Below are 13,985 nucleotides of genomic sequence, written 5' to 3' on the forward strand. Positions count from 1 at the left end.
CAGTTTTTACCATAAATAATATGTTGTCTGGTGAGTCCAAACATTTCTATTTTCATTATTGATACTTGCATGAATCTTTTTTTTAGGTAAATGTTTGTTTTAAGATTTCCATGCTTGTATAGCAGTTGAAAACCTACTAAATTTTACACTTTCATAACTTAGAAAAATACTATATCTTTATTCTGGAATAGTCACATAAAGTTTTCAAAATTTTCATGCAGGTGCATTTAGTTAATATTTTTATGAATAAGATGTGTAACTTGCATTAATTCTTGACTCTGGGTAGGGTTACATGCTACAGTATACTTGATTGGCCATACTTCTTTTTTATTGCTTTCCTGGGTTAGAGGTTATAGAGGGCTGGTATAGAGGTTTGTACAAATTAGTACATGTATGGAGTTAATATTCTATCCTCATCTTCCCTTCAAATTTGTATAATGTAATTGCATTAGTTGTATAGAACTGTGGAATACTGTACTAAGACTTTTGTCTGACATAACAATGTGGTATTAATTCTTTTGTACTTCTTGAAGTATAGTATTTGATTCTTCGCAGCTCATACAATCTGTCTACATTAAATCACAGGTGACTGGTTTTGAAAATCCCAATGTTTTTCATTTTACTTTATTTTACATTTATAGTTGAATCTCTTCCCCTTTTACTTGGGTTGTTTGTTGTGGATCTTGATATATACCTGATGAACATTAGTGAGTCTGAATACAAAACTATTATATAAAGATTACTCTAAGTGTGTAACAAAACTTTTGTTTACAACTAAATGAGGATGTATTTTATAGGCCAGGTGATTAGGGTGCTCAACTCGCAATTTGTGGGTTCGAATCCCCCTCACACAAAACATGCTCGCCCTTTCTGCTGTGGGGGCATTATAATGTGACGGTCAATCCCATTTATTCATTGATAAATGAGTAGCCCAAGAGTTGGCAGTGGGTGGTGATGACTAGCTGCCTTCCCTCTAGTCTTATATTGCTAAATTAGGGATGGCTAGCGCAGATAGCCCTCATGCAGCTTAACGGGAAATCCATAACAAACAAACCATAACAAAAAATGTATTTTATAACATTCTATTAAGAAACATAACTATACTTTGAAGAAAAGAAGAAATATTTTGGAATAAGGTTCTTTTAGGGGAACTGGAAATTTTCTATCCAAATATTATGCGTATATCATTTAAAAGTCCAGATTACAGGTATTCCAGTATCAAATATACAATAAAATTTTGGTTACTAATTCCTATTTAAGAAACAGAACAAAACAAAACCATGAAGACAGTTGATGTGACTATTGTAAAAGTGATTAAGAGACAATTTATCATTTGTATCGAATGTACTATTATAAATAGTGGAATGGAAAACAGGGATTAAAGATAAATTAGGTTTAAAATAGTCACTAAAGCACAGGATAACCTGCTTGAAATGTTGTGTAGAAAAAAAAACATACTTTCTTTGTAAATCATTTGCTATACTCAACAACAATTTGAAATATAGTTTGAAAATTTTTGTTTTTGTTGTTTATCAAATGTGGTGAAAGTTTTAAAATATAAAATAGTTTGTTTATTTTTTGATATGAAACCATAGAAATGGAAAGCACAATGGTTGGTTTAATCTTAAAACTGTAGCATACAATCACTCAAAAAGTATACAAGCATATTTATCCTTCTTTTTTATTGTTTTGTGAAATGGAAAAAAAATGTTATGTTAACTTGTATATCTTTGCAAATTTACATAAAAAGCTTGAAATATAGTTAGCAGGGGAAAATATTATACTGTTCATTATTTAAATATGAATTCATATAATTTAAACTGAAAGACAAAGATTTGGAAATAGCCTAATATCAGTTGTGGGTTTTTCATATATGGTCTGTTATTTAAAGAAGTTTGATAAATAGAACAACTTGTGAAATATTATTACCAGATTTTATTCAATACACTAAACATGTTTTCTGTTTTCACAATTTGATAATTTTTGCAAATTTAGGCAGAACCATCTCTGATGGAGTTTGGAGATGTCTTAATTGACAGGAAAGTTGAATTTATGATGGTTGTACACAACCCTGGAGATTGTGCAGTTTCATTTCTGTTAAGCAACAAGGAATATACAGGAGACTGTGGTATGTTAGTATTTATTATATTTTTTGAAGAGTTTGTAATTCTTGGTGTCAAAAATAAGTAAAATCAAGGTGAGAGTGTGGCTTGGTGGTTAGCATGTTGGGCTTAGGATCGAAGGCTCAAGATTCAGTGTGCCACTGAAAACTTTTAGCTGTTGAGGTGTAATAACTGTGACAGCCAATCTTGCTGTTTGGTTAATAGTAGTTGCACAGATGGTAACTAATGCTGAATTAGAGATGACTGTGCCTGAACCCAAAGAGCCTGTGAGTTGCCATTTAGTCCTGGTGTTCAGGTTGTAAATACCAAATACAAGTGAGATAAACAAGTAATTCTTATTTGTTTAATGTTATAAAAGTACAACTAAAATAAACCTCGATGAGAGAGATTAAAAAAAAAAGATTAAAAGCTTCTTATGACTATGAAAATTAGCTATATTCTTGTCAAAGAAAGTGTCTCTTTCAATGTAATTTTTATTCTTAGGGTATGATACCAAGTTTTTCTAGAGTAGTCGAGGTGTAAGTAACATAGAAATTACTGTCTTGTTTACAGATGTTCTGCTACCTAAAGAAAAATTTTTTCTGCCTGCGCACTGTCACCTACAAATAATGATAATTATTTGTCCTAAAACAGTGGGCACCAGATGTTTAGAAATACTTGGACGCTTTTTGACAGAATCAGGTGAAGTAATGTTTCTGTGAACATGGGTATTAAAATTTACTTGTGAAATTATTAACACATAGATGAACACTTAATTTAAAATATATATATTTTAATCATTTTATGCAATGGTACTTGTTACTGTAATTAAATTTCTTTATTCGTTGTTTTTTCTTTAGAGGGGTCTGCAGTAACTAAGATCTTTGTATGGCACTTTTAGATGTCTTTTTCACACCATTGTTAACCTATATTTATATGTGCTTTCCAAGATGTGTAGCAATAGTGTTATTAATTTATTATTCTGTATTGTTCAACAAAGGATCTGTGTAAGATATTAAAATTAAAGATAAATCCAGCCTACCATTCAATCCACCACTTGTCATTGAGTTATAACAATTTCGGAGAACTCAACCTCTCATCAATAAAGGACAATTAAATACTCACCATTGGATACTATATACTAGTTAAGTATATTTCTTTTTGTGTCATGAAAACTATGTGTCAAAATTGAAATTCATTTTCTTATTCCAATCATTAGTATACTGCATGTTAGAAAAGACTGACAAGTTTTCTAGCCCACTACATATTTGTCATTTCAATATCATAGCAGAAATTGGTTTTACGAAAACATAATACAGAGCAGTTATTATTTTAAAAGGTACGCAGTAAAAACTTGTTATAGTAACATAGTAGAGAACATACTGTTAAAGAATGAACAGTGTTACTGGAAGTAGTAATAAACATTGTGTTCTTGTTTGAATTAGGTGATCCTCTTCAAATAGAGACTGTTCTGTGCCAAGTGTACTATTTATCAGTGATGCCATACCTACAGATATGTGATGTACATTGCCATGGAAGCAAGTTAATCCTGACCAAGGCTTGCATAAGAAAGTATATGCAAGTGGATAGGTAAAAGACATGTATACTTCAGGCATTTACCTATAGAAAAATGTATTTGGAATATTTGCTTTGGTATTGTGAGCAACATACTAACTGTAAAATCAAGATCACCTAGATAAGTGGGCTTAAAAATTATATAGATGATTTTTTTCAGAAATTAAAATAATTCTTACACCAAAACTAAAAACTAATTTGTAGATGAACACTTAATGATAAAAATAGAATAAAAATAAAAATTCACTCATTTGAAATTAGAATAAATGTGTATTTACAGTTAACAAAGAGTTACTTTAATATTTATTCTTTGATGAAAATTTGATGTAATAAAAATATAACTACAGGCAGTTCTTCCATGCTTAAAAAGTGTAATAGGTTAGTGTATATAGATGTGGGAAATAACCTTAACAAAAAGGAAACATTTAGCATTAGCCTTATGAAACTACTGTAGGTGTGATCACTTGAGTTAAGAAGTGTCTTACAAGCAATGGATAGTAGGTTAACCCTTTAGCTCAGTTGGTACAGAGTCTGTTTAATGTTCAAAATTGTTAGTTTAGCCATAACAAGCAATATCTAAAGTGAGTTTCACAGTGGTATTGTAACAACAGAGATAAAGAATAATAATTTGTCTTGTCAAAGGGTGTTCTAAAGTAATTGAACCTGCTTGTGTGGACTTTGACAAAAAGGAGACAATTATTCAAAGCTCTGGATGCAACTGTGATAGCCAATAGTGTAATGAGTTCTTGTACATACATTTGACTTGTTTTGAATATCTTATTTTAAGACAAGTGGATTGTGTGCTGTCCATTTATTGCTCATATTTATCCCCAACAAGTCACAGACACCTACTGTAAAAATTCAGCAATTCTATATAAACTGGACATATTAATAATATGATGACATTCAGGCATATTGGTCAAGATCATATATCAGATTGTTTAAACCTAACATTATTTAATTCAAAAGTATCAGCAGACTTAAGCAGAGTGACTAACATGTGACTGGTCATCTTCATTTAAAGTTAGGAGAGGTTGTAACCTTAAGATATCACCTGACCTACCACTGGAGGACACTGTTGTCAATATCCTTACACAGCCACACCTCCCATGCTCAGACCAGATGTTACCTCAAGAGAATGACAAAGAACAAAGGCAGCTAGAACAAAAGGCAACTTAACAACTTTCTTAATCATGTGTTAAGTGAAACTGCACATACGAAAATACTAACTCATTCCAAAAAGTACCATATTAAAATAAGAAGATAGAAAATGAATGGTACGCTTATACACCAAAAGGGTTAACTCACTACTAATAGCTGGTAAGGCACTTGTTAAAAACTTAAGCTTCCACTCTCACAAACAAAGCCTGTCCTAAGGCTTTATCTCATGACATGGAATGACCAACAATTTGGCACTAGCCTTATGTAATAATCTAAGTTCTTGGATTTCCTGACCCTGGGATCAAACTCGTGACCTCTCACGTAGTCTAACTTAATTTTTTCTAACTTTCTTAACTTGTTGTATCCACATGTATTTTTAACACGTGACAGAAAAATCTAGAAGTATCTAGCCCTCTAATAGCAACAATATTACACCTAATGAGAAAAACTTGGAAGCTTCAAGTAAGATGGTATCAACAATATTACAACCATTAAACTGCATACACAATGCACGACTCGTACAGAGCTGCGTAATGAAACTTGTCATAACTTTTGCTAAAAAACAATCAACACTTTTCTTGAAAACAAAACAATCATTAAATACTATGTCACGAAATAAACTAAATAATAACTCTTATACCAAACAGTGTTGTATATCCCACATAATATTTAAATTATTGTCATAAGTGTATAATCTACAACTCCCTTTGTTATAAGTTTTCCTGTTATTTTTTTAGATATGAAATTGTCAAGATGTGATACACATTTATTGGTTAAATTAGTGCATTGTTTGAACACTGTTATATTGTGAATGGATATTGCACACTGTTGTGTACCATTTTTAAAAATGTTTTGCAGATTTAATTTGTTCATGAGGACTTACAGGCCTGATCAAAACAGTGAAGATTGGATATTGTGGGATATGGGTGCTACCTGTCTTGGCCATAAACCAATTTTTGTAAAGCTAGCATTTCAGAACCCTAGCTCCTTTGCTGCAAATTGGTAAGTTGAAACTGTGAATGTGTTACTGGAGAGTTTTCACACTAAATGTGAATAATTAGTATATTCAAGTTTTGACCTTAACTTTCGAAGGCACTGTCAAGTGGATGCTCATTATTTTTTCACACTAGCAAGATTTGGATTGTGACTAGTGGTGATATTATTCTTTTCTAAAATTAACTGTAACTGTATTATGATTTATTTCATCTATTAAATGTTAAAAAATATGTATATATCCTACTTATGTGTCATGTTTTTGAATATCAAAGCTCATTTTCATTAAATATAACTGTTTTTATTTTATCTATTTCACAAAAGTTAGATGTTCAGTTTGGGTAGAAACTGGGGTATCTCGGCCATGAGTACCTGACCACACCCTATATTAAAAAAAGTATTTTACTATTAAAAGTTAAGGTTTAGATGCCAAAGGTTAACAATGCATTAGAAGCCAATAGGCCTAACATTTGTGTTTACTAAACATGAACAAATCAACAGGAATATGGAAGAAACATCTGTAGTTTACATGATTTCTATTTTATCATTACCTCCAGTGGGCAACCACTTGAGCACAGTATTTCTTTAGCACATGGGCCAGCTGGATAATCTCACACCATCTCAACTATGCATTACAGGTTGGCAGTGTGATTTTGACTTGGTAGCCAATCAAACAAGTTGAAGCTGGAGTTTTGTTATCCCCATTTCCTGATAGTTAGCCTGGGTATGCCATGCAATTCAAGTATGGATCACAAAACTGGCATTATACCAGCAAGTGAAACAATTTTGTTAATCACAATTATAGTAACAATTACAATTTTGCAATATAAACAACTGAAAAGCATGTATTACGGGTATATTGATACTAGACAGAAAGAATCTCTGGATTGTTCTTCTGAATTGTTTACTAGCAATTGTTTTCCAATGACTTCTAAGTTTTACTAGCAAAACTAAAACACAAACTAGTGATTTACTAATTTGATAACATTAATTCTGACCTTTGACATTACTTATTTTTATTTAAAACTCTCAACTCTTTATAACTTAAATGATTTTACACTAATTTTGAATGATAAGTATATATTGCCCGTTTTGTCCTACTTTCAGTGTTCTTTTATAATTAGTAAACATGGTTCCATATTAATGGAAATCCATTTTAGATACAGCCTTGGATTAGATTTGCACGTTAGTATTGTGTTGAAAAAAAAAGGGGGGTTGAATTAAATAGTCATCAGTATGTATTTTATGTAAATAATAGCAGAGTAATGCATTTTGCTAATGCCACTAAGCCTTATTTCATGTTAGCTCTTCTTGAAAGATCCAGTATGTCAGTATCTTGTGTAAACTTACAAAAATAAAAAAATATTTTAAACAGATTTTTCAATTAAACTTGGTCCAGAAAATATCTCTTAGTTTATATTGATTTATCAAAATGTATGTTTTTCATTCTAACTACTTTATTTAAATACCCTTCTGTGTACTTTACTCATTAGATTAATAACATTCAATCAAATGTTTAGTACATTCTTGCAATTTTAGTTAATATTCCAAATGGGTAGAACACCTCAAGAATACAGGCAGTTTTTTTATATGATGAACCTAAGTACCAATAGTTTGAAAGTAAAATATAACTATTATTGACTATAAATCAACTTCAAATAAGTAAAAATAAAATGTCTGGTTACAATTGGAGAGGAATTTTGGCGAGTATTGAAAGCCACAGTTGCTTATTTAATGTTTGTTACCAGTGCTGACACCTATTAGTGCAATTATAAATTTGACTGATTATGTTATAAATAGTAGTATTTGAACATGTTTGTTAGAAAATTAAAGGACATGCTAATTTTATTGAACAAATTAATAGTTCATGTAAAGGAACTGTTCATGTGTGTGTGTACAGTTTCAAAAATGTAACAATATTCAATCATTTGCTCTAAAAATGATTTTTATAAATTGTATGAGAGACGTTATTTGAGGCACCATCAAATATTAATTATAATTTTTGCATATTTTATTATTTACTAAGTTTATGAAGTAAAACTTAAGGCTAGTTAATTCAAAGATATTTTTACAGGAAACTTATATTCCCCAAAGATGAGAGTATTGAACCTGAACAATGGACAGAGCCAGTGCTAAGTGTGAAGGAAGAGATGAGGGTTAGTTTCTCTTTTTATGTCTGTAAAAATCATATAAATAGTATTTTTAACGAAAGAAAGTGTTCTCTACAGAAGAGATTGTGTCAGTATGTCACTATTGATAAAATAGGATTTTATACTCTGGTCAATAATGAATTTCTATTAAATACATTGAAAAATTTCATACAAAATTGTTATATACACACCACTAGTTTTATTGTAATTTCTTAAAATTGAAAGTGTTCTTTAGAACAGTGTTTTTCAAACTGTGGTGTGCACCCCCAGGGGAGAATATATCCTGAGTGTCCTTGAGAAGATTCACAGCAGTAAGTAATCTTTGTGGTAACCATGTGACTGTATTAAAGGTATCCTACTGCAAAACTTCATGGGGAGCAAAGAGAGCTATGATCCAAAAAGTTTAAGAACCACTGCTTTAAGACATAGAAAAATTAACTTTCAATCAAATGTTAACTACTCAATTTTCTCAATCAACTAATGAAGTTCTGTTTAGGAAAATGTTTTAGTCAAACATATAAGTGTATTTTAGAATAAGTAATATTAAGTATTTTATCATGTTTTTCCCAACACACCTTAACTAAACTGATTTTGTTAATAGTGTAAGGTACTAGTTTCTTGTATGTTTGTTCTTCCTTCCTATAACATGTATAAAGTTTTATTTGTTTATTATTCCTCTTGCAGGTTAAATTATAGTTTTATGTTGCGTGTGTGCGTGTGATAGCTGTTTTATGAAATTGGTTTTAAAGTGAAGGAAAGTTATGTGGAGCTACCAAGTTATGAAAGTTTGTTGTAAGTTATTACAAGTAGATTAATAGCTATTCAAGTTTATGTTCGACTTCTGTGTTATATGCTCCTATACTTTGGTGCAAGTATTCTTCATGTATACATATTAACAAGGTAAATGTAAATGTAATTTAAACTTTCGTCAAGTTGACATTCTCTAAATCTGATTTTTTGTTTAGTTCTGTAATGTGATGGAATGTTATGTTTGATTGCAGACATTTTTCATTACATTCTGCATAATTATTATTATTTATAGATTTTAAACCATAACTATGTGTAATTAGCTTTTGAAATCTGTTACTACCACAAAATTTGATTATGATTAAAAATCAACGGAATATGGCAGTTTGCTATCATGCTTAGAATATTTGACAAAATTTATATCTAAAATGATAAAACTTTACGCTATTTTAAAATGTTTTTTGCTTTAAGTGTATGTAATAAGTATTACTAAGAAGTGTTATACAAAGCAAAGTTTAACCTATATGCAAGGAAACTCATGGATTAGAAACTTAGACTAATAAATTATGCAGTAAAAATTAACATTTTTTATCAAATTAAAAGTGTAATTTTCATAGTTTTAATTTTTTTAGTTTGCCTTGTAGCTAACAACCTTTCAGAGAAACTATGATACAAAATAATTGTTTCCCTTGTGGCATTTGGAGCTTTGAGAACATATTTTTAAATATATTATAGAATACACTTTCATTCATTGTTAGTTCTAGTATTTCAGTTACTGAACAAAACAGTGCTAGGATGTGTTCTGCTATGTTTAGTATCATTGTTAATATGTGGTTTAGATGACAAGATTATAAAGGATGGAATTCCATAACTATGCTAAAACAGTACATTAACAAATATATGAAAACCTTCTAGGATCAGTCTTGGTCCATCTAACAAGAAAAGTATAAGACATTGAAGACCTGTATGTTATCATGTGCCTTTAAAAGTCTTAATTTTGAAGCAAGTTATTTGGTGTAGCCCAACTAAGTATGAAAAAATTAAAGGTGGTACATAAACTAGCATACTGATAGTTTTGGTTTGAACATCTTTTCTCTGGGAAAACAAATTACAACGTAAATGTTTTTTATAATAAAATGATGCACCATGGTATGTTTATATTTCTAACGACTCAGTTATAGAATCCCTGCACCATCCCAATGACAGAAGCATTAGTTCCATTTGTTGATTAGGTTAAACATACCATGGTGCATCATTTTATTATAAAGAACATTTACGTTGTAAAGTGAGTCAACATCCATATTTCTAACCGACTCAGTTATAGAATCCCTGCACCATCCCAACCTCATCAAAAAATGGAACTAATGCTTCTGTCATTGGATGTTCACTCACTTTACAAAGTAAATGTTCTTTATAATAAAATGATGCACCATGGTATGTTTATATTTCTAACCGACTCAGTTACAGAATCCCTGCACCATCTCAACCTAATCAACAAATGGAACTAATGCTTCTGTCATTGGATGTTGACTCACTTTACAACGTAAATGTTCTTTATAATAAAATGATGCACCATGGTATGTTTATATTTCTAACCGACTCAGTTATAGAATCCCTGCACCATCCCAACCTAATCAACAAATGGAACTAATGCTTCTGTCATTGGATGTTGACTCACTTTACAAAGTAAATGTTCTTTATAATAAAATGATGCACCATGGTATGTTTCTATTTCTAAATGACTCAGTTATAGAATCTCTGCACCATCTCACCCTAATCAACAAATGGAACTAATGCTTCTGTCATTGGATGTTGACTCACTTTACAACGTAAATGTTCTTTATAATAAAATGATGCACCATGGTATGTTTATATATGAGCTTATAATGTGTTATTCTTTCTCTTCTTTCAATGCATTGTATATTAATACATGTGTAAATTAATTAATATGAGTAGGAGCATGAACTAAGATCAAGGCTGAGCTTATAATGTGTTACTCTTTCTCTTCTTTCAACGTATTGTATATTAATTCCTGTGTAAATTAATTAATATGAGTAGGAGCATGAACTAAGATCAAGGCTGAGCTTATAATGTGTTACTCTTTCTCTTCTTTCAACGTATTGTATATTAATTCCTGTGTAAATTAATTAATATGAGTAGGAGCATGAACTAAGATCAAGGCTGAGCTTATAATGTGTTATATTTATTTTATTATGTTGTTTATTTTTTTGTAGTTGCAAGCTTTGGAGAAAGTACTTTTTAACATCAAGCCACAGAGAGGAGTCCTGAAATCTGGAGAAATTAGTGTTTTGACTTTAGTCTTCAACCCCAAACAGTCTGGGAATATTATTTTTCCTCTCAGGTTGTCCATTGCAAATGGTCCATGTTTAAAGGTTTGTAAGAAGGTATCTTTTAATGTAAGAAGAAGGATAGTATTAGATTAAAACTGCACAAAGTACATTTCTGCTATAACTCAAGTTGGATAGGCTCATATGGTTCTCATGCATTAGGGAAACCAGGTAATGTCAATGAATTTTATGTTTTGCATTCCTGACCCAGGAAACATCAGGGAATTACATTTTACAAACAAAAATTAGGAAAAGTCTGTGAATTTCATATGATTCAGTGATGCTCTGAGAACACATGCTAAAAAACTAAATTATCCTTGGTTAATTCTAGTACATTTAGCACATAAATGTATGTGTATGTTATGCATAAATATTGTTTTATCTAAATTAATCTTTTTGCTTACTGTTAATTGTCACAGAGTGTGTAATAAATTAAGTTAACAGTAGCCTAAACAGTATGTAAAGGTTCTGGAAAAGGCTTTGTCTCATCTCCCTAAATCTAGGTCATGAAGGATTTTTTACTACAGCATAAATACCCTTAATTATTGAGTATTTAGAGAAAGACTATTTCTATTAAATACATTATTTTGATCTTATAAATTTTAATGCATTAATAAAACAGTCCTGATGTCAGGAATCATAAGAGGAATGTGTAATATTACATCATTGATATATTTGTGTAGGAAAATTGTGAAAGATGTCAAAATGAAAACAAACAGTTTGATTATTTTGGTAAAGCCTGGTAGTTCAGTGACAGAACAAATCCACACAGTTTTGATTCAGTTTTATTTCACATCTGTACTTATATTTATTCAATTAATTATCAAAACTAACTATAGTAATTATATAAAGAAATGGTTTATCAGTAATTTTTTGATTTAAATTCATTATAAAAAAAAATGTACGTAACTAAGTATTGCCTACAGCACACAACATCATGATGTATAGCTCAGCTTGGGCAAGAGTGATCAGTAGGCAATATCACCAAGAGACAGGTAGAATATCACCAATGACAGTTAAGGAAAACCTGTATAAGGCAGAATATAGATGGCAATGTATAATATCGATAATTTGCAAATAATAAACAATGAATTTTTGAAGAAAAAAAATCAAAATAAAGAATGTTTGATTCACAGTAGTTAATATTGTGTAACATACAGTATCTAAGAATGGGGTGTTATATGTTATTCATGAATTTTTGTACAAACAGTTTAACTTGCACTAGTGAATAACTAAATATGTCCTATATACCTTGTAATTTATAATTAATGCATTGCATATATGAGTAATATATTATGAAAATTTACTACTTGCAGAACTGTCAATGTTCACCCATTGAGAGTGAGACTCTGTGTGTATTCTTGCATTTGCAATTTTCTATATTGTATTGTGGTTGTTTGACTGGTTGAATCCAGGTCAAATTCAGCATTACATTGATCCAGGAAATACACTGTATTGCACCAATTTGCTTCATCGAATAAAAATTGTTTATGGGAGAACATGCCCATAGATCACCCCATAGAATTCAACACTTTCAGCATTCAGAGCACTGTACTATGCTTAAACATTTTACTTTTACAAAATTCTCACTCAAATACATTCCCAAAGTTGACAGTCTTGTGTTTGTCAAGCAATAAACAAGATGCTAGGGACAGGAATGAATAAAGATTGAATGTAAAGATGAGGATGTACAGCTTGACATAAAATCAATTAATAGTTTTGGTTTTCTTTCGAAACTATAGAAATTCAGACCACAGTATGGTCTTTGGATCAAGATATTAACTATTATGGAGATTGTATCATGCTAGTATATTCAAGTACGGGCAATGTGTTAGTGTTTTTCATTGTGTCTAAATCCAAGGGCCAGACCAGAATGTAAATAACATGAATCCTAATAGTAAGCATTTGGTAGCAGTTTTTATTTAATCTAATAAGCATTATTATGTAAGAGCAAAATGAAAAACTTGACATTATTATCCAATATCTCTGTCATTGACAAACATGTTTGTGTACATTAACATTTATGTCTGTGACAGATACTGTAGCCTTTACAAGTACAGTTGTATGTTGTGACAGTGTAAGAATAATGCAACTATAAATGTGGATATTTTATCAACAGGTCTGATTCCTTGTATAAAGTGTTCTGTATATATATAGTTAGTTATCTGTTAGTACAATCTGGTAATGTTGTGAATAAATATATGGTCATTAATCAAAAGATTTCGATACTTTTGATACAGATAAACTTGATGTGCACAATTTCAAAGTATGTGTGAAAATATTACAATGTGCTCTGGGTGGTTTCATTAATGTGTGCAATTGTTTTATAGATATTGGAAATATATGTTTACTGTAGTGTGTGGTTGACAACTGAAAGTTTTGTACACATTTGTGTATGTATGTACATCAGAAAATTCAGCTTAGTTCTTATTGAACATGTGAGAGCATACTTGTTAAAAAATATTCAATTTTAGAACACTAAACATGTTCCTTTCATGTATTACAAGTTGAAATGTAATAATCACGAATGTTAAAATCTATAGTGTTATGTATGCTATACGTGTAATGTCTCTGTGATTAAAGTTCAAAAGTGTGATCAATATGTAGTACAGTACACCACCGCACTTGAAATTCCCACGAGTGCCAGACTAGTTCACTGGATGGCCACAGATGGCATTGCCATATTGCACACTCTTTCGGGATGGGCTACTTACATTTTAAGTAGGTACGTCACTCTCGTGAAAACTTTCTTATAAATATTAAACTAGATAATTCACCTGATGAAAATGTTGACAATGACTTTACAGGATTTAGTGTATCAAAGGAGAAAGAAGTTGTTCAGGAGTTGCTTGAGTATGCAAAAAGTTTTACGGGACCTGCTGTCAAGGGTATAGCAAGTAAGCTTAATG

General features: G+C 30.7%; 1 protein-coding gene across 1 annotated transcript in view; it reads left to right on the forward strand.

The window, feature by feature from the left end:
* Positions 1-13,985, forward strand: part of LOC111086546 (cilia- and flagella-associated protein 65-like) — a 47,673-nt gene that overhangs the window by 13,605 nt on the left and 20,083 nt on the right. The window contains exons 9-14 of the mRNA XM_022389757.1: positions 1,996-2,128; positions 2,676-2,804; positions 3,548-3,692; positions 5,697-5,840; positions 7,906-7,987; positions 10,963-11,121. Coding sequence (XP_022245465.1) covers positions 1,996-2,128; positions 2,676-2,804; positions 3,548-3,692; positions 5,697-5,840; positions 7,906-7,987; positions 10,963-11,121 — 792 coding nt within the window. The remainder of the gene's footprint in view (positions 1-1,995; positions 2,129-2,675; positions 2,805-3,547; positions 3,693-5,696; positions 5,841-7,905; positions 7,988-10,962; positions 11,122-13,985) is intronic.

This window comes from Limulus polyphemus, unplaced genomic scaffold (assembly GCF_000517525.1).
Source record: "Limulus polyphemus unplaced genomic scaffold, Limulus_polyphemus-2.1.2 Scaffold1178, whole genome shotgun sequence".
NCBI classification, from domain to species: Eukaryota; Metazoa; Arthropoda; class Merostomata; order Xiphosura; family Limulidae; genus Limulus; species Limulus polyphemus.